This window comes from Pagrus major, chromosome 10, assembly GCF_040436345.1.
Source record: "Pagrus major chromosome 10, Pma_NU_1.0".
Taxonomy (NCBI): Eukaryota; Metazoa; Chordata; class Actinopteri; order Spariformes; family Sparidae; genus Pagrus; species Pagrus major.
The window spans coordinates 23000148-23021688 of NC_133224.1; the positions used below are offsets into that span (position 1 = coordinate 23000148).

A 21541-nucleotide genomic window follows, 5' to 3' on the forward strand; every position below is an offset into this window, starting at 1 on the left:
GTGCATTGTTTAATCTTTAAGTCCCAACAGACACACTTTTCGTCCCCCCCGCAAAAAAAAATCCCCAATCTCCCAGCTTCCCCTCGGCCACCCAAGATGATAACTTGCTGTCGTGAGCAGTGTTTAACCTCTGCCAGCTTTAAAGAGAATGGCATCCATTTTGCTCTCAGGCAAGATACTTAAATGTGCTGGTGGCTTGCAGAAAAAACAGAGCTCATGATATCCAACTAGCCTGTCCCCTTCATGCTTTTTCTCTGCTGCTATCCCCACCCTCGCTCTCCTCACCTTCCCACACCACGCCTGGAAAAAAAAAAAAATCAATACTGCTTAAGCTAACTGGGCAAATTCTCCCGGAAAGGAAGCGAGGCTGGGCATAGTAAACTGAAAGCGCTATAAAACATATGGCTGCATCGAGGAGGAAGTGCTTGTGCAGCGATTTTGCTGGGAGCACTGTGTGCCCACTTATGCATTCCTGCGCCTGGATGTGTACCATTATTCAGCCCTTCTGCACCCCCACCCTCGATTCCCTTCCCTCCCCAGCTCTGCGTCCATCCATCCACTCTATCCCCTCCATCCCAAGCGGTGTCTCTCAACGGGGCTACTGTGCTTAAACAAACACATTACTAAGCTGAAATATCTGCAAGTGCCTGCTTATTTCTACACAGCCATTGTTTCAGACTGTCAGTCAATGGCATCCGGTGAGATGGCCATCTTGAGGCAGGACATGTATTGATGCTCATTTGAATAAAGGAGCGGGTCGGAGGCTCTGTATATGTATGCTACATCACCATTTTTTCTGAAAGCCTCTGCAGCTCACATGCCCAGGTGTCAAGCTCGATTTAGTCGCCGTTAAATGATAAATGCAAAGTCCATAGTCACCGGTATATACCTGATGCTCGCACACCACCAGGCAATTTGCTGACTTTGAACCGGATTAGCATGCACATTGCAGACTCTTTATCTTGTACAAAAAAGCTCTTGGCTTTGTCCCTAATGACACTTAGCAAAACACTACCCCGTTCTTAATCCACTCGATTGGAATTGCTAATTATCTTTTAATGCAGATTCACAGATAATTGTTCTCTCATTTATACTGTGAACTAATCTCATTTTTGCGTCCATTTAGCCGCCAATAATTGCTTCATGACAAAAATGCAGCGCTTTTTTTTTTCATGAAGTTTTCAATCCACTCTGAAACACATAAAAGAATAAGTCAGAAGCTAACACGCTGTTGATTATCAGCATAATTGTATTTTAGTAAAAATATTAACCCATTAATGACGGAAGTAGAATTTTATAGTTTCCTTTATAGCACTTGAAGGAGGCCTACTAGCTGAGATTAGCACAAAGCCACTGAACATTTTCAAATTCGTCAAAAGTATGAGGCTACACCGCAAGCTGCTCTTAACATTCAAATTAATATTATACAAATATGTCTGAATTTTTTATTTTTTTTAAAAATGAATTTACAGAGTGCAGCTTTTGCACACCTTAGGGTCGACAGGTGCATAGAAGTTCGTCTTTAGACAAAAAAATAAAGTATTTAACTTCTGCTGCTCAGGGTCTCTCAAGTAGGGATGGACATTTCAAAACAAAATGCTATTCGATAGTCCACAGGAACTATTGGACGATTATTCGATTATTCGAAGACTTTTTTTTTGTGTACTGTAGCATTATGCTGACCTTGTGTGGAAAAGACCATGCTACATGCATTTTACCGGAGCCTGGTAAAAATAATGCCATTCTACCAAGACCTGTAATAACACGATACAAAAAAAAAAATAAAAACAAGGGAAACGTTAAGTCAGATTTGCCGATCTCCTTCCTCACTTTATGACGTATCATCTGATCTAAAGTTTCATGGAAGTTATAGCGACAGGCGACCACATTAAAAACTCACCTTTACTTTAAGTAAAATTAGAACTTGGTTGAACATTGTTGGAAACATTTGAGATAATGGAAATACACAACTCAATAGGATATACAACAAGGTGTAGTCATTTTTAGACTTTTTAATTAGGATATGTTACATATTATATCCTTAAGAAATGATGAATATACTGTATAAAATCAAAAACTTGTTTCGACAGTTTCCACAGCCAGTTTCTACCTCAAACAGAAAAAAAATCCTGCAGCGCTTTTCCTTAACATACTAAATGTAGTCATTAGTCATTAATGGGTTAACAACTGTGAAATGTCATTGTTCCTGTGATTTGTGGATTAGCAGGTCCGGACATTTTTGTCACACAGAACATGTAGTTAGTGGTTCAGTCTGGAAGTTTCTTCCTCTCAGTTTGTACTATGGGGAAAAAAAACCTCTCCCTCACACATTGGTCATTAAGGTAGCTTCTGGACTGCCTCACCATTAATGCATCCCGAACCACGACACACAAGTGCAACCCACTGTGCCAGCTGGCAGGCAGTTGGCAGCCCAGTGCAGGATTAACTGGTACCAGTATGCTGGCCTATAAATAGAGTCTACCAACTGCTTCAGGAAATGAACCATGATGGAGCCTCCCAGAGGCCCATGAACAGGTTGTGCTTTTTATCCCCTCCTCTCTGTCAGGATTATAAGTGTATGTGTGTGTGACAGCGAGTTCCCCAATGTTTATTACTATCTCTTTCAGTCGAACCCGCTGTAGGTGTGCATTGCAAAGCACCTGCTTTTACGATGCCATGGTCTGTACTGTATGTATGAATAAATGCCCTCTGTGATTGGGGCCGAAGCCAGTTTTCTTCACACGTGTTTTCAGAGCTGCAGCCTCTCTGCCGCCTCACAATGGAGAGAGCCATTGTTTTTCTCCAGCACTTACCCCGAGCATTGATCCTCTGTAGTGGAACAAGCCATTCGCTTTGTATGTTTGCCTGCTCTTCCGCTTTTGATGGACTCCCGGGATTGATTCTGGCTATGCAGTCATTATCTCAGCTCAGTAATGTTAGTTTAGGTGGAGCCTCTGGAAGAAAGGCATCAGCAGGGAAGAATGGCTGAAGAAAAGATCTAAGTGTTCTCGGATAAGAGGTGGTGTGTCTGATTTTTATTTATTTTTTTTGGATTGTGCTGTGTGTCGCTTTTTTGTGTCGTGTTCCAGTCGTTGTGTTGTGTGCCACTCGATGCGATGCTGACTGAGCCCAAACTGACCTAACAAATGAGCTCGCCCAGTAATGACAATGTTCAGCTTACCCTCATATCAGTTAAAACACCAGTTTGTTTGGAGTTCAACATCCAGTGAGTTAGCTAGTGCTGCTTTTTGCTATCATCACAGAGGAAAACAAAAGCACAGACTGGTTCATTGATACCTTGTGCACCAATAATCATTTTTGTGGAGACAAGAGATGATGTTTTATGCCCAAAATTACAATATTTATTTCATTATCTCAAATGTTTTCCTTAATTTCAAAACTCAAGGCTTTCTGCAGCACGTCCAGTGCAAAAGCGCAGCAATATGTACATCGTGAAGAGGTTGCTGGTTACAGTTGCATGTTATTACGGACCCCACCCGAGTTCTCACAAGACTGGCCCTCACGCTCACAGTGACTCTGGTAATGTCTGTCTTTGGCGTTTTTTCAGCTGTTTTGCGGCTAAACACACCGACCTCTTCGGAGCAGCAGAAGATCCAGAGAGAGGCCGGAGAGGTCAAAAACAACATAACCAGAGCTACTTGTGTTGTAACTAGTTAACAGTTTGAGTCAAACAGCAACCAACGCAGCCACACCAATCAAATGCGAAGTAGGGCAGGTCTTGTGAGAACTCAGTTGGGGTCCATAATAACAGCAGTGCAGTGGTGAAGGCTTCGACCTGTCCAGTGCATCATACTATAAAACATTGTGTATGCCCAGTCCACAATGTGCTTTCAACTGTGAGGAATGCTAATGTACCACTAACCACAATTTGTTGATACACTTGAGTTGATGAATTGAGTAAATGACTTTCATTTGGCTCATCTCAAGACTGGAGCTGATTTTTTTTTTTTTTTTATTCAAGTGGAATTTTAAGTTGGCTTAAACTGACACATTAAGTGTTTTTTTTAATTTTTGAGTGTATGAGGAAAATAACTTAAAATACTAACTCGCACTCCTTTCACCTTTTTTACACAACAGTTTAACAGTCGATGAAGTCCAGGCTAAAGTGGCACTCGTCCATGATGAGGAGCGGGTTCTCTCTGAGGATGAAGCAGTGGTAAGTTGTCTTTCATTCATACAGGTTACTAAAATGCTGGCAAATATAGTGAGGGGCTAGTGCCTTCACTCTGATTTCGCTAGGCTTGAATCCATGTCCTGTCTGACTTAGTCGTGCTTGGTTTCCCTGACCACAAACAACAAATGAGTGTATAGCAAGGTATTATAATATACAGTAAAGGCCTGCATCAAATGAGGAAAATCACCAATGTGTGATTGCACATTTTAATATTGCGATGAAAATTGTATTGGAAATAAACATATTAGCTATTCTCCTTTTACTTATCCACTGTGCTAGCTGCCCTCACAGTCAACACCAAATTGAGACCAGGTTGCAAAAATTGTACGTAAGCTCATGATTAAATGACCCTACTTCTCACCTGATTTATCACCTCAGTAAACAGTTTCCTAATGAGTTTATGGTCTCAATTTCTAGTTTCAAGTCCTCCTCAATGCGGCGTGATGTTGAGTTTGTAAATTATGATCCCATTTAGAGCAAAATGTACACTAAAGGAGGGTAAAATTTAGGGCGTGGCTACCTTGTGATGAGTCTCTTCCACTTCATGTCCTCAGGTTCTTAGTCTTAGCATAGTCAGTCCTCTCCTAAACTCCACCCTCTGGTCCAAATAATGTCATTTCTGCCTTTAAAAAACCAAGATGGTGACGGCCATAAAGCCAATCTTAAGGCTTGAAACGGCTGTCCACAAGCCAATGGGTGACAACGTCACAGTGAGCTTACACTTGACTGACACACATTCAGTGCACTAGAGAGTCTTTACAGCACTGGGGGATATGAGATTGAATCAAGAGCTCACAAATCCTGGCCACCATCATTATCCATACATCCACAATATCAGATCTGCATCTAATCTAAATGCTTTAAAATATCCAATATTAGCGACAACAAGCCGATATAAATCTACATCCACCTTGCCTTCACCGTGATTTTTGTGTCTTGCTTGGGTTGACTGTCTGTCTGGGTCCACTGTTTCCTCCCCTTGTACAACAAGGTCCCTTCCACATTAATTTAAATGCTGAACAGGACGAGCGCAGTTTCCCCAACAGTGATTTTCCCTCGAGCTGCGACGTGTGTGAATGCGGCTGTCTGTTTCACTTTAAACTTGTTGAGCCTCCCTCTTACCAGGCAGCAGATAATCAGAATCTCTGGCTGTAAACAAAATGGCTAGAGCTCAATTTTTTCCCTCTTCTTCTCCCTGTTCCCTTTTCTACTATAAATGGCATTTGGTATGCACATTAATACGCACAAGCACAAGAAACGTCTGCTGGGTTCTCCTACTGCAGGGCAGTAAAAGTTCACCTCGTGAGTAGCTTGTCACATTGCAGAAAATGTGTTTACAGAGATGTTCAAATTTATCAAAAATTAAGTTATCTCTATTTATGGTTGGCACAGAAATACCCTCCACTCTGTTCAGCGGTGTATCTTGGATTAGCTTACAGATTTCGGCTGCTGTAAAATATCCATCTAGAAAAATAGCTTGATGTGGTGTTGGTATATATCAGAAAAACACCTAAGCAAGCACCAAAGCTGTAACCAACATGAGAGGCTCTCGGATGGGAAAAATCAGAGCTCATTTGTTGTTTCTGCTGGCTAATGGGGAGGCATTCCTAATGAATTCAGCTGCATCTGAGGAGGATGAATCGGTATGAATATGCATGAATTATGAAAATGTGTACTTAACTGCAACCACAACAAACGGTGATCAAGCTGGGTAAATTAAACAGGGTGCCATTGACAGTACTTAACAGGCAATTTACATTAGAACTGACAAGCGGCCCTGTGTTAGCACCTTAATCAAGGTCCAAGGGCAGCAACAGTTGTACCATATGAGAAGTTAATTCTCTGTACTGGGAGGGATTTAGAGAAGCGATTTTGCTTCATAGCCATCCATTAATTCTTTGCTATCGCCTCTGTGGCGTCTCCATTATAGAACTACTTGCATGGGGAATTTAATATTGCAGTTATGTTGCTGTACAGCCAGTGTGTACCCTAAATATGTGTAAATCCTTTCAGACCGATGAATACATGTCGCTGTTGTCGAGAGAACTGAAGAACACTTTTTGTATATATGTGGACAGAAAGGAAAAGAAAAGAGTTGTTTCCTGTCTGAAGACCTTGATTACTTTTCTGCTGTCACACTCACAGTTAGGGACACACACACACACACACACACACACACTCAACACACATACATGCATATATATATTTGCACGCTTATTCAATTTGTATCATTTTCATACCTTTTTATTAGTTTCCCCCTTCTTTTTCCTCGCTCTTAAGAAGCTTTGGCCTCCACAGAAAATTCAGTTTCCACTTCAGCGGCCCAGATAATTCAAGAACAGAGAGGATTTTCAGGAGAACAATTTGATGATCAAAGGAGGCACTCCACTCGGGAGGGAAAAGGGATATTCTGAAGGCTCTCTCCCTCAGTATTCTATCATTATGTTATAGCACTCCATTCCTGTAGAAACCACTGTTAATGTAGATTCAAGTTCACTCGCTTTTAGAAGGTAATCATAGGTATCCAAGAGGAACGTCTTACCATTGGAAAAAATATATAATAATAAGCAGCGTTTGTGTCGAGTTTTCTCCTTTTTGAGAGTGTCACAACACGACACAGAGACCTGAAGAGAGATCATTTCAATACTCAACCCAAGCATTCGCACGAAATCAGCTCTTAGCGCAACCCTTGCAAAGAGAGGACTGTCCTCTCCTTTGGCATTAACCATAGGACAACACATTCTCAGGAGCACTGATGTGTGACCAAGCTCGGACTGTAGCTGTGTGCTGGTGAACAGAGCTGCAGGAAATTGCCTTCTCTCAAGAAATAGGCATTGGTGCAGAGGTGAATTTCACTTATCCATCTACTACCCAGCTGCCTCCCTTCAAAGCCCCTTTACTCAGTCTTCCAGAAACGGAGAAAGACTGAATATAGAATATGTTTTTCTTTTTCCTCTGAACGGGAAAACGAACAAATCCCCCTGATTAAAAAAAAAAGTAAACCTTTGGTGATAAGAACAGAGAAAATGGAGGAATTGCACTGTTTTTTCTTTAAGGGCGTCGATGAAAAACATTGCTGTAGGTGCACGAATGGTTGGGAAGTCCCCGTAACAGCTTGCTAGTGAGTATGGAAAGATCTTACTTGTTTCACAGTTAAATAATATTGGCTATGCCCCAGGGGGTAGTTCCTATATACAGTAAAGCAGATGAAGCTGGGATTAGTTGGTAACAAGGCAGAAATGAAGACAATGTAGTTGGGAGGTAGTGGTGCATGGACTAAGTGGGAAAACAGAACCTTAAAGATCTCATTATAATGAACACTTTGGCATCTATAACTACCTTTTAGAAAACCCTGTATGGCATAGCACTAGGAGACTAATACTCCATTTATAGTGCTGCAGTTTTATTCTCCTCTCATTCAGACTTAAGAGTTTAAATGTATTATGGAGTAGTTGACAAAGCAGCAACCGTATCACTTGATCCTGAGCAGCAAATGCAGTTGGCCACCTGTCATGGATTTTCAGAGACTTTTAACAAATTGCCCGATAGCTAAAGTCGTCATAAATACAGATAGAATACAGTATTTAGAGCTGAAGATATTGGTCTATTCAATGTCAAAAATTAGCTACGATTCTGATGATGAAGTCGGCCTTAATTTGAAATGAAAAGCGTTTTCAGTGGAATTGGCTTCCCTAATGTGAGTATTTGTAGCCATTTTCTGTTTAATTGAATTGTAAATTGAATATCTTCTAGTTTTTGGGCTGTTGAACAAAGCTAGTAATTTGAAGATGTTGCCTCTGGCTTTTTGTGCATTTTCACTATTTTCAAGCCTTTTATAGACCACAATTAAAGCGGTCAAAAATGAAAGAGAAGTTATTGGAAAGAAGAAAAAAACAAAATCTAGAATAAAGTTATATCTCTTAAAACCACCACCACACCATTCATCCATCCATATTTGACATTTTTCTTGCCGTAGTGACAGATTGACAGCATCCCACAGAGGCAGAAAGCACCTGCAAAGCGAGCCGGTCTAACGTGACTTCACCTTTCTATCTTGGCAACAACACTGAGCTCTCTTGATGTTCACAACATTCACTGATGCACAAAACAACAAAACACCCGGTGCTTCTTATTGCCCTCGCACCCCTAGTCACCAGCAACCAAGGTCAGACGCTCGGCCCCAGCTCTTCTCACCATCTGTTTAGGCTGGTCGACATTTGGCCCTAGCCAACACTGAAATCTCACTTCAGAGGGGGGCCCGTCATATCTGCATTCTGTTTTTGTATTTTGTACTAAGAAGGCAATTCTTTTCATTTTAATTAACTTTCAACTTAATTTGCAAGATATCAGCAAAGAGAGAGATTTAGGGGTACATATTAAATCAGCGTGGAGGCTTTTAAAATATACAGTAGAATGGCATTTGACTAACCATCAATGCTGCATATAAACTGCCCATTACACCAAGAGTCCAGATTTAACCCCGACTGTAATTTTTGCACATTTAATCAACCCAAAAGACTCTAATGTTATAATTCAAATCACAGCCAAATGAATTTGGAAGGCAGGCATTACAGTACATCTTGCCCGATGATGTCTCGCCGGCCTCCAGAAGGGGGCAGCAGGCCTCTAAGTTGACTGCGAGCTAATGGAAAAAATGGAAAGTCACATTCACAGGTCATTTAATCTCTTTGTTTTGTCATGGGCTGGGCCTCTGGTGCTGCTCTCCTGCCTCGCTCCCTCTCAGAAAGAAAGCGAGAGGGAGAGAGGAAGAGATGCCTCCCGTTCAGAAAAGGAAACAATTCTCCTCTGCCTCCAAGAACTTCCTTTTTTCATGCATTTGTAAGGGAGGTTTTGCAAGCTCGCAGTGATTCTAGGATTTAATGTGTGTGTTCTGAGGAGAGTTCTGGGTCTGGATTGGGCTATGAGAGCTGGTGTTTTTATTTAACTTTATGAAACGCCTTTTTTTTTTAGAGCAATTCGTGCTCTTGCGTCACTGAGAGTAACCTAGAAGTCTGATATTTGCAGACCTAAGCTGTTAGGATTCCTTACTGACTGTATGGATGTAGGCCATGATGTTACTTTACAGTGTATGCACAGGCTTACCATTTCACGCTGTGGTTGCTTGTGGATTATACAGCAGTTAAGGTAACCCATACGCAGCTTACACCGTGTGATCTCAGTTATTTCGATGGTGGAATTTGGTACGTGCAGGCGAGCAGAGTCATGGTAGTAAATACTCGCAGCCATATATGGGTTTTGCATATCATTTTCTGTACTCCAACGAGATTATAGTCTTGTGTTAAAAGCCTCCTGGGTATATGAGGCTAGCTGGGTTGATGGAAAAAGGGGTTTGTCTGCGCCTTCCCCCCCCTCAGTACCATTCATCACCTCCCATCACACGCGTCATGTTTTTGCTCCCCAGCTGGAGTGCTTTCAAGTTATATAATGCGAAATGACAGGCTGAAACCAGAGGTGGAGTGATATGTGGTTTGTAGAGCTGAGGTAGAGAAAACTGACCTGCTAAAAAAACACTGTAATGTGTCATGTTCTTTTGAGATAGGAGGACAGTGAGGGGAGGCGGAGGAGGGAGGGAACCACATCAGAATCAGAAACAGATTTATTGCCAAGAAGGATTTTACACCAACAATTTGGGCGAAATACTTTTCTTTTATTATTTGTTCCAGGCCGCACAGCTGACACTCCTCGGTCTCTTGCCCTGCCCTCTTCCTCTGCGCCTCCGATCTGCTTCGCACTCGTTGTTTGTTATGTAACTGTCGTGATTGGATGCGCTCGAGGTCGCGCGGGTGGAACAGGTAATGGAACCAGTGGGAGGTCAAAGGCAAGAGAGGGAAGGAGCAAAGTGAAGGGGCATCGCTTTATGCTGCTCCAACAAGTCTTGAGAGAGGTGTTCTATATCAAGAGGCGTCTTATTTGTCTGTGTACATGTCTGTTTACCTACTCTGTCTGTTTATCTGTCACTCAAATTAATGGGGAAAAAAGTGTGTTGTATAAAAAAAAAAACACAGTGACAGACTTAAGGAAGTTGAATCACACAGCTGCGTTTGTGCCTCTTTGACTCGCTGAAAATTCTGTCTTACAAGCTGCACTGACAAACCAGCCTTAAAGCAAGCTCAGGGCAATCATTTGTATTCTTATCAGCTTTAACCACTTGACAAATACTATTGATGTTGCACCCGTGTATCTGCAGCTCCCGAGAACAGGGTACACGATGTGCAACGAGCGACGTCCACAGAGAATAGACACAGGCTTCCTCTGGGACAATCTATGCTGGTGCCTCCCAGGTGAATGCATTGATCAGCGATCTTATACTGTATCACAAGAACAGACAGGATGTTGTAGCAGTGGGAGCAGTCTCTAAATACCCCGCTAACATTTTGGGAGCATTTTAGAGGAATTAATCTGAAATTATGCTAATGCGAAAAATTATAATCTGCTTATTTTTATATATATTCATTTATTTTTGAAGTATGGCTGGGTTGAGTGATGTAGTTCAAGTCAGAATCATGATATTAAAGCTCTTAAGATATTAGTCAGGATTTGGCGACACCTCTGGTTACTTTTGGTAACGGCAATTGCAGTTTATGCAGAAACACAAAAAAGGAGAAACTGCCAGCTAGCATTGCTTGTCAGTCAAGCTCTCGACCTGTAAAAGGAGTTGTTACCTTCCTGAGAAGATGAAAGTTGTGCCTGAAATAACTACTGTACTGTGTTTTGTTATTGTTTTTGGTGAACAGTCTTGGTCAGTGCTACCCGTGGTGACAAAAACATGAATACAGTTTTTTGCGTGACCACTTTACATTAAAAGTCCGCCAATTATTGCCAACCGCACGCTTTTAATGTGAAAAGCCAAAAGGTCGAGTGTGCATTAGCATTGACTTACCAGCTCTGATATGGCTGTAGGGTAGTGAACAGGGAATAGTAAGGCGGATAAGGATCAAATTAAAAACTGTAATGCTGGATTACATGCTGCGTTGTTTCCTGTGAATCCCTCATATGTGAAGGCAATTACGAAATGATATATATAGTGGTAAATACTAAATGTAAATACACTTTGAGCTGCTGTGAGCGTTGTCATCATTTTAGCTAACTTCCTGTGCATTTTGCAGTTAGCAATCCCCTCCAAAAAAAATAACTTTCCCTCTTAGTTGTCAGAAATTGATTTATTTTGTGATGTTGCAATCACAATCACATATAAAAATCTAAATAATATTCGGTGCAATGAACTCTAAAGCAAACAAAACTCTTCAAACATGCAAAAACATGAAACTCTATCCGTAAAAGATAACATGATATCATCAATAATCACAATAAGATTGTATTTAAAGTCAAAGATAATACTTAATTATTGCCAGTCCCACGGTACAGTCAGCTTCCTGTTTGCTAGGTTTATATAAAGCATCACACATCCCACAAATAACAGCCTGAACTGCATCTGTTTGCAGCTGAATTGCAGGATTCTGTATATTATTTCTAAATACCAAGTCACATCTTATATCCTCTGACCCCAGACAGACCACTGGCTCCTGGAAGAACATCTTGTTGAAGAACCTCATGTCCTTTGTTGAGAACCGGTTGATGTGTTTTGTGTTGCCATGGTGACTCCGCCGCACAGCACATAAGACAATAATGAAAGCCTCTCAAAGGCCGCAGGGGCACCAGAAAAGTGCACGTCCTCAACGTTTCAGCTATTGTGGCACTTGGAGGAGTTATACAACCTGACGTTCACCCTGAGAATGTTTCCTTCCCCCCATCATCTCAGGGCTTTTGAGACCGGCAAAGATTGGGCTTGCTAGCAAAGGGATGACACACGGAATGACAAAACTCCTGTGTCTGTCTGTCAGGCTTGGTCTTTATCCGACTGACATTTGCTGGCTCAGGCTCATCCAGGCTCTGGAGAAGCCAGGGATAAGAGTCAGACACAGATGGCTTTTTCCCTTGCAATTCTGTCTAGCGCGAGATTCAGAGGGGGAATGAAAAAATTGTTTCCAAATCTTCATCCTGTTTTTACAGACTCTGAAATATAATTGCCTCTACAAAAGTACAAGAAAGCAGCGAGTCTTCACATACTGCAACAGTGTGTTTTTTATTGTTATATGTTCTCTCGCTGTGCTTTATTCTTTTTTTTGCTGTGCTGACCCAACCTATTGGTGATTAAGTCTTGATAGGGCTGTTACTTCAGCAGAGACATTTCTTGTCCTCTGAGTAAGTCAAAAGAACAATGCAAGAATGCCTTGTGCCATTTAAAACTGATGAGCCAAAGCCAGCATGAAGGAGGAGAGGGGAGGTGTAGGTGTTAAATTGATTGGCGAGAGAAAAAAGCATCTGCTTTGCAATAGCTTAACAGTTGCCTCAGAAGCACGCCTGCTATTGTTTCCAAACAAGAATACCCACTTCTGTGTGCCGAGGAGTGTCGCCTTCAGAAGAAATGTGTGAGAGGGATAGAAATTGTTGCATAAGAAACATTTAGAGACATCTTCTGTTTTTTTTGCAGCTTTCCAGGACCTTGATCTATTTTCTTTTTTTCACAGCTGCCTCAATTCCTTTTCTGTTCTCCAGGCAGTTCACAGTTAATACGTGGGCAGAGAACAAAAGACAGGGGATACAGGGCCGGAGTCAGCAGCTGATCCAATGACAGAAATGGCACCGAGGCGAGAGGGTCCCAGGTGTAGTCATGACTCAAGTAGCACTCCACGATAGGGGGTTGTGATTGGAGCGGGGCAAGGAGTGAAAAAAGAAGCAGGGGGTAGGCGGGGGCAGCATGGAAGCTTGCGTCCAGTGTGACAAGCTGCCTGTTGTGTGCATATACTCCCTGACAGCAGGAAAAGCAAATAGACAGGACACCTGACCCTTTTGACCTTCACCAAAGTAAGACAGGACTCAGACTTCCGTTACTGAACAGCGGTGGCATGAGTGTGCGCCTCTCTTGTGTCTGCATTTATTTCAGGAAACTGCTAGATACTATTCTCCTGACTGGAAAGGCTAAAATGCAATGAGAAAATATTTTGTACGAAGATTTTCTTTACATAATTTTCCCACATCTGGAAATCCTGATGTGAAATAAAAAGCTAGACATATTTGAAAGTATGCAAGTCACTTGTTTAATGTAAATTTCTTAAAGGTGCAGTATGATACATTTTAGTTAAAAACATTCAAAAATTCAATCAACAGAATGAAGACATAGCAGTTTTGATGTCATGACGTCTTTGTATTGTGTTGCAGAGATATTTACTGAAGTTAGCATGCTAACCAGCTAGCAATAGCCAGTTCTAGTCCAACATTCCTGTGCTCTTGGTGTAAACACCAACACCCCCCTGGAGCTCCAAGCTCCATGTCTGGACCACTAGATGCACAGCTAAATGAGCTAACTAGCTAATGGCAGCCACAGTCAGCTGCAGTAAGTGGTTACTCTGGTGATATGCTGCCCCCTGTTTGTCTTAAGTATGAAGTTGACCAGTGTCCACCACACTGATTGTGTGCTACATACAAGCAGGAAGGTGAGGCTGAAACTAACGGCTTGAACTTGCATCAAGTATAACACAAGATCAGCCACATTAGTGCCAGTTGCTGGAAAGGGTTAGCTATTAGCAGAGTATGGGATGTATATTATCTTTGTTCAAATTCATGAGGCTTTGTTTCCCTTTTACACAGACCATAAAGATTGGTTAATAATGGTCAACTAAATCATTATTGTGTGATGTGTATTCACGGAAAATCCTGCACAGTCCTTCTTGTACCAAACCCAATTGTTTTTGAAGCCTAACTGAAACTAGCTTTGCATACGAATATCTTTAGCCGTTGTCACTTGCAATTATCTGCTTTTTATGGGCACAAATCCACTTAAATGACAAACTACACTTGCAATATACCATATACTCGTCGCTATTCTTTCGCCATTCTTTCAAGTCTAACTAGCTAATTAACGAAGCTGTCAATCACACATGAAAGGCGACGTTCAGGGAAGAGCAGAATTCCATAATTAGAAACATTCCTCCTTTTTTTCCCCACGTACGCTCCATTAAAACTATTTCAACCCCGTCTCCTAGAAATTATTTTCATTCAATACTAATTGTTTTTTTTTTTCCCAATTTGACACATTTACAGTCTGACCACACAGTTAATGGCAGGTGGTTGGGATGGGCGGCGGGTAATCAAAGGGACGACTTTGATACCCGAGACCAGAGATTGCATTTTAAGTAATGTGTTGAGGTTTAGGCTACAAATCAGTTTGGTTAAGATCAGGGAAGGACTGTATTTTTTCTTAAATGTTAATCCAGTAAATGCCTCGTATCTCAAGTCAGTGTGGCTCATCTGTCACAAATAACCACCCCGATTCAAGAGGAGATGGGATGCTGTGTAAAATGTAACTGAAAACAGCATCATTTACAAGTTTTGTAGTCTCTGTAGGGTTTGTAGGCGCTTACACCACAAGCACAGGCCTTTGGACTGGGATGTGCTGGGGCTAGCTGGTTAGCATGCTAATACACAGACATCATGACGCCATAACCCTTATGCCTCCACAATTTGTTGATAATTTAGTTAATTTTTTAAATGTTTTCAGCTAAAGTCCTCACATTTTTCACCTTTTTAAGTTAATGAGGTAAATCCTTAGATATACTGTCCTTTGTGTTGTTTTGTCAACACAAATTATGTCATTCTGTTTCATTTATATTTTACTCAGCATCCCAACATGTTTTGATTGGGGGTTTTATCGTATATACACCGAATTAAAGGAGACGGGATATGTTATTTTAAATTATATTAATTAATTATAAATTTGTCGTGACCAGCCATCAAATGTCTCCGTCTCATCAAAAGCTGAAAGAAAGCTTCAATATTCAGTGTTAAACCGACCCCGAATCCCACTGAACTCCTCCATGTCAACTAGAAATAATAATATAACACTTCAGTTGATCACTCACAGGTATACTACACAGGTCAAACACAGCCTTGTCTCTTTTAAATTGAAGCACCACTGATACACATGTACACAAGTACAAACCAGCGTGTTACTGCCGTGGTTGATGAACAACATCTGCTGGAGGGTTTTTTTCAGTGTAACAGTCTGGAGGATGATCTGAGTTTCACTGAGTCACTCGTCTTTTTGAAAACTGGGTCTGTCATTGATTTGTCACAAAACTGCGGCGCTGCGAACTGACTTGGTTATCATCGTGTTGTTGGTCGAAATGCACCCACGCTCGCAGGTGGCAGTTCTGTGCACTGGAGCGCTCATTGTCTGTGTTTTTACCCAACATTTAACAGAAGCAGCTGGTAAAAGAGTTAACACTGAAAATACAGAGGGATACTTCTCAAAATGAACTCATATTTGTGTCCGGTGTGTGCACGCTTGGAAACAAATTGCAGCCACATTTACAGCCTTCGTGCTTATTATACCGGAGAAAGGGTTGTGAAAACACTCGTGTGTCTCTTTAGTTACATGTTTTATAACAAGGGTTAAACTAACAACATGATTTTACTCATGTCCTCATGCTTGTATAATCTACGTCCCTTGTGTTTGTCATAGAGCTACATGTGCCGGGTGTGGTTGTGTGCCTTTGCACTTAAATCAGGATCAGTATTGTTGTCACTCCTGCCACCCTGCTTCTTCCTCTTTTCTCACGCACTCCCCTCACTCCCTCTACAGAGTGACATTCATTAATTAAATATGGTGTACTGCCGCAGGATGTGCTTCCCTTTCCACTATCTCCAGACACTAATAATTACATTGGCATTTAGCTCCGCGATAAGCCGACCCTATGGCCTTTATGAAATGTTCCCTGGGCCCGGATACTGAGCAAAATATAGACTGATGCGATGCTATGTATCGATCCATCTGCCTGTCTTCTTGCTTTTATCTAAAGAAAAGAGGGCTCTTTCATTAGCATGGTCAAAGAAGCTAACAACAACACCTGATTTTTACATCATTAAGGGTTGAAACTCGAGCTTTGCTGGATTCTGTGCATAGGTGGGCTGTTTAGAGAAAGCTGATAGTGACAAGTTATTAGAGTAAAATGAATGCTACAGGGACAGCGGTCAGTTATGAACATACACTTCTGTAGTTTAAAGATTTTTTTTTTAAGGCACAGTGTAGAAGTTGGGGCTACAAATAACAAATATTTTCACGATTAATTAATCTACTCTCTATCAGTTGTCAGCTCAGTCACCAGGATAAAATGATAGTAGTACTGTAACGTTTCTGCAAACCACAGATATGTCCATACGCATGTGTCATAGGCTATATTGACATTTGTACAAACCGTGCAACACTATGTTCACATTACATGTTTATTACCTGACTTTCATATCAGGAGGTGATGGTCGAGATACAGGCGTCAAGGATGGGAAGCCGATCCAAACAGCCCATGCAACGATTGCCTTGTTTGTCCAAAAGTAAAACCTCCAAAGATATATATATGTTTTTGCCTAATGTTGCAACTCTAGTAGATTTATTGCTAATATGCTGTGAAAACAACGTTTTTACTCGTATGAGCTAGTTCCTTGAGTTCATCATTAACCCTTCTGTCAAATTCTGTTTTTTAATCAATCCACGAGACATTTGCAGTCATCTACAATGTAGGACAATAGAGGAAAATGCCTCCCAAAGTTTCCTGAATCCCAATGTCTTCACATTTCATTTTTGTTTGACTAACAGGAAAAAAAACAACAAATATATTCACTTTATAGGGTTAACACAGAAAACCACACATTTGAAAAGGTAGAACCACTCAATATTTGGCAGTTTTGCTCGACATCAACTCAAATAGATTTTTTTTTTTGATCAATTTCCTGCCTAATTTGGCTTGTTGCGTAATGACACAGTGCACCACATACTTCTGGTACCTTCGACATGTGCCAAAAATCAAGGCTGTTACCTCAAAAGTACTAAACTATTAAAATTCAATCTGAGTAACAAAAACACCAAAATGTATTGTGACTTCCACCGATGTACATAAGGCTGAAATTTGTACCAGCAGCAGTTTGAATAAGCAAACAAATGACATGAATGTACTACTACAGTATTTCCCCTGTAAGATTATGCGTCTGCAGATACAAATGAAGTTTTAAGCTTTAGAATATTAAGTTTGATTTTGCTTTACCTAATTACTTTGCCTCAGGTGGCCTAATCAGGCTGGTACATTGCACAATTATTATGGTGCTTATCAGCTTCAGGGATGTATCAATTGATGCTTAAGTCACAATTACAGTAAACATGCATCATTTAGTTTGTAAAAAGCTTGTGTGCACTAGTTACATTTTAATAAGTTGTCAGCAAATAGCCTGCCACCTTTTCCCTCAGCAACCTGGTATCACTTTCCTTTTTCTTGTTTTATTGACAGATTAATATTTGCTGTAAACTTGAGACATTTTAACTCTATCATTCAGATGTCTAAGGTTCTTTCGCATAGCCTGAAATGTCGTTTTCCACTCCGGGGGTTAGAAGAATACTGTAATTTCCACAGAACTGTGCGAAGCAATCACTCCAGGTTTGCCTGAATAATCTCTGATCACCAAATTAAACTTGAGATGTGAGGCTCACTTATTCCAGAATGGCCCTGGCTGAAATTACCAGGGAAAGGTTTCAGTGAAAACCATCTGGGCTTCAAATTGGACCTCTGGACTCGGGGGAACGTATGTACCATTCGGTATCAGCTAAGATGACCAGTGTTCTTGCTACCTTGGGAAATCTGCCTCTGACTTCTATTATTTTGGTCGATGTTTCCGTCCTCATCTGTCAGAGGGCCTGAAAGGGGATCACTAGCGAGTACTTTTCTATCCGAACAACATGCTGTGCTGCTGTATTTGTCGCCGGGTACTTGACTGAGCAGAGAATAAAAGCCAGAATTGAGTGACAGAGATGCTTAGATGAGGCAAACTGACATAAGTGGCTGGCAGCTTTATTACATATGTGACTCTGTGTACATTCAGTATGCACACATGCTGTATCTGCTTTAATACTGTGTGGGAGTGGTAATATTTTCACTTGTGTGGGTTCATGGTAATAAATGTCTCATCTTTTCGTTTGTGCTGTTTCCACATATTTGCAAGGTGATGCATTTCATAACTCCGACTAGAAACCCAATATTCTCTTGCCAGGTGGATATAAGTGGTATTTGTAGAACTGTGCTTGTGGGACCAGCTGGATCTATCAAATAACATAACGCAGTATGTAACAATGTTATTTGATCTTTCCTCTCTTCGCTCTCTCTGTAAGGCAATATCTTTGCATACTGTTTTATCAGCCCTCGTGTTCGTTCGACTAAATCAACTACAGTGCTTATTTGTCGGAACTGTTGGTGAATATTCGCATAAGAGAATACAAATCTCTGAGAAATTGAAGTTCAGATGATGTTTACGGACGAGGTGTAGTGCTTAATGCGCAATTTGACCACAAGTATTTATATAAAAACCCCTTAATTTACAGTTCAGATGAGGACTTTGATGGAATTTCTGAGTTCATTTTCTTTTCTTCACCCACAATTGTTGCATTTTGGCATGCAAACAACACTTTGTTCCCTTGTTGCCAGCCAGATTTCAGTAAATTAACATGAACAGGGTTATTACAGTCATTACAGTTGTACACCGAGGGAGCGGTAAAGGTTCACATTACTTCCCCAGTCATCTTTATGTTTTTTAAACTGTTGGCCAAGCAAGCAAAGATGGTTATTTTGATGGGTGTAAAACAGCTGCAGCCGTGAGTCTAATGCCTGAATTTGTGGCAGCTGCCAAACCGAACAAATCTAACAAACTACAGTACAGGGTTGGAACTAAGGGTGTTTTCATGATCGATTAATCTCATGGCCCTTTTCCGTGCACATGTCCTGGCTTGGCTTGACTCGGTGTGACTCGGCGTGTCAGCCTAGTGCGTCAGGGATTTTCATCTCCATTACAACTGGGTTTGTACTTGAAGGTGTACTTGAACAGATGTACTTGCCTTAAGAAGATGAGGTTTGAAAGCAGCAGCCTCTTTACTATTGCACTGTGCAGCCATTGTCGGTAGCCAGCTCCTTATCATCAGGGATTTTCAGGCTGTTGCTACAATTTTACTTGGCACCTACCGCTTTTTGCTTGAAAAAGGCGACTGGATGACGAACTGGATCTAGAAGAGATCACAGCCCACTTGGAGGCAGTTGGGCATGCTTTGACCCGACTCTGGAGATGGTCCATCAACGCGGCACAGTTTGAATAAATGCGGCCAAATGGAAAAGCCCTTTTAGTTTGGTCAATTTGAAATTTTGCTTCTTAAATGACTTAAATGCCTTATTAACTAGAATGACACATTCTAGCACATGCCGCCACCAAGACCCAACAGTGCCCCTTAATTCACCTCATTCATGAATACCAACCACCAAAATAGGCGTGATTTTTTTCATCAATATCCATGCATAAAACCCTGAGAAATTAACGAAAAATGCCCTATCTTCTCTGTTAAAAATGGTGAAAGATAATTCCTGGATGCGTTCATTTATCTGGTCAGTGGAGTCTATTCTGGGTCGAGACACATCCTCTATCCCAGTTTTTCCGTTCAGTAGATTTTGTGTAATCCTGCTGACAAATCATCCAACCCACCAAGCAAACTAGCCAACCAACCAACAAAACAGACCTGGGTGAAAACATAACCTCCTTGGCCGAGGTAATAATAAGAAATAGTTTTCGATGAATCGGCTGGCTCTTCTACAGAAACTATCCAACCATAATTTTCAGGGTACAAAGAGCATGTCACCGGTAACAAAGGATAAAGACTGAATACTGCATAACAAACTGTGAACTTCAGCCTCAGACAAAACTCGCATTCAGCTCATTTCCTCTCAGTGCACACAGCATCATTTGTATGCATTTCAAACAAACACATTTCAATTTGGCTTTGAAAAGGCTACCTAAGCACAAAAGAACTTTTCACAGCACCTGCCTTCCAGTCCAAATGTCCAGATCCGCAGTTATGTTTATTAGCTTAGCTTAATTGTGCATAGTATCTAAAGGTCAGTGCCTGCTGTGATACATCGCTGCCAAAATGGCTTCCAGGGGACACTGTTTCAGATGAATAAACACTGAAAGCTCCGCCACCTTCCACTCCTCCGTCCCCATCCTTTACCTCCCAGTGTGCCGCAGCATCGCATTCGGCTCTTTTCAGGCCTTGCACAAGGTCCTGTGACTGATGGGCATCCACTGGTACGCACCGCCTCACTGACTTCCATTTCAGCCGGCAAAAGACAGCAGATTAATTCGCTTGTCAATGTTTTCCCCTCCCTTTTTTTTTTTTTTTTTTCCCCCTGGAGTTTATTCAGATAGGAGGAATGATGTGTTTGTCCTCCAGTGAATTAAAACATGCAGTTTATCTGTATAACTACAGCCTTCTCCGTGATTAATGGTATTTGACTTCTATAAGCAGTAAACTTCTTCCGTTTGGCTGTAAAAGCTGATTTAATGAGAGAGTGACTTGAATAGATAAGCAGATATGGCAGCGGGGATTATTGGGAGGTGAGCTGAATGGGAGATGGATGCTGTGCAGTTTATTATCAGTCATGTAATGCACTTTTTATAAGCCCATACCTGTGGGGCCAGCAGGCACTCTGCAATAGATGCAAGATTATGAGCTTGTGTGCAGCCCAAGATATGTGTCAGAATATATACATGCTTTTGAGGAGACGTGTACACTCATGGTGCAGCTTGTGTATTAGGTTGTATTAAGAATTTACAAGAGAAGAAAGTGTTGTATGTTGAGTGCCTGTAAAGATATTGGGCCCATATAAATTGAATATGTTTGTATGCTATTTGACTAAAAGCTGCTTGTTTAACTGCTTAGCTACAGTTAATCATGCTTAATTTTAAAAAGTACTCTATTTGAGCATGACACTTACCTGTTCACCCCCCAGGCTTTGTTGGGAGGAGGCCATCAGATGGATCTCACCAAGTTTCAGCACACACTCTGGGACATCCTGACAAAAGGAGACAGCGTCAAGGTGAGCTCCGTCGATCTTTTGTGTTTCTCTTTAACTACATTCGTCATTCAGTCCTCATCCTTCATTCCTTTTTTTCACTGGAGTAGTTTGCAGTTACACCAGAAATTGGCGCAAAGAAATTCATCGATTTATCCTTTTGATATCTGTGACGAACCTTGGTGATATTCAGTAGAGGGTTTTGTAAATGTTGGAACATACTTCGACACAAATGTTAAGGGATATAATTCGTAAATGTTTGTGTCACTGTTTTTTAAATTGTATAGTGTGAATGTGTCATGCTAGTATGGCTCAATAGATGTGAATTCATTGGTCCTCCACTTTGCTCAGGACTCAAGCGCCTCAACAACTCTTGGATCGATTCCCATTAAAT

At 41.2% G+C, this 21541-nt stretch overlaps 1 protein-coding gene across 1 annotated transcript in view; it reads left to right on the top strand.

The window, feature by feature from the left end:
* The window catches only part of LOC141003856 (glucosidase 2 subunit beta-like), a 126616-nt gene that overhangs the window by 20154 nt on the left and 84921 nt on the right, over positions 1–21541 (top strand). Inside the window, exons 8-9 of the mRNA XM_073475332.1 lie at positions 4099–4177; positions 21085–21171. Of these exons, the coding sequence (XP_073331433.1) occupies positions 4099–4177; positions 21085–21171 (166 nt within the window). The remainder of the gene's footprint in view (positions 1–4098; positions 4178–21084; positions 21172–21541) is intronic.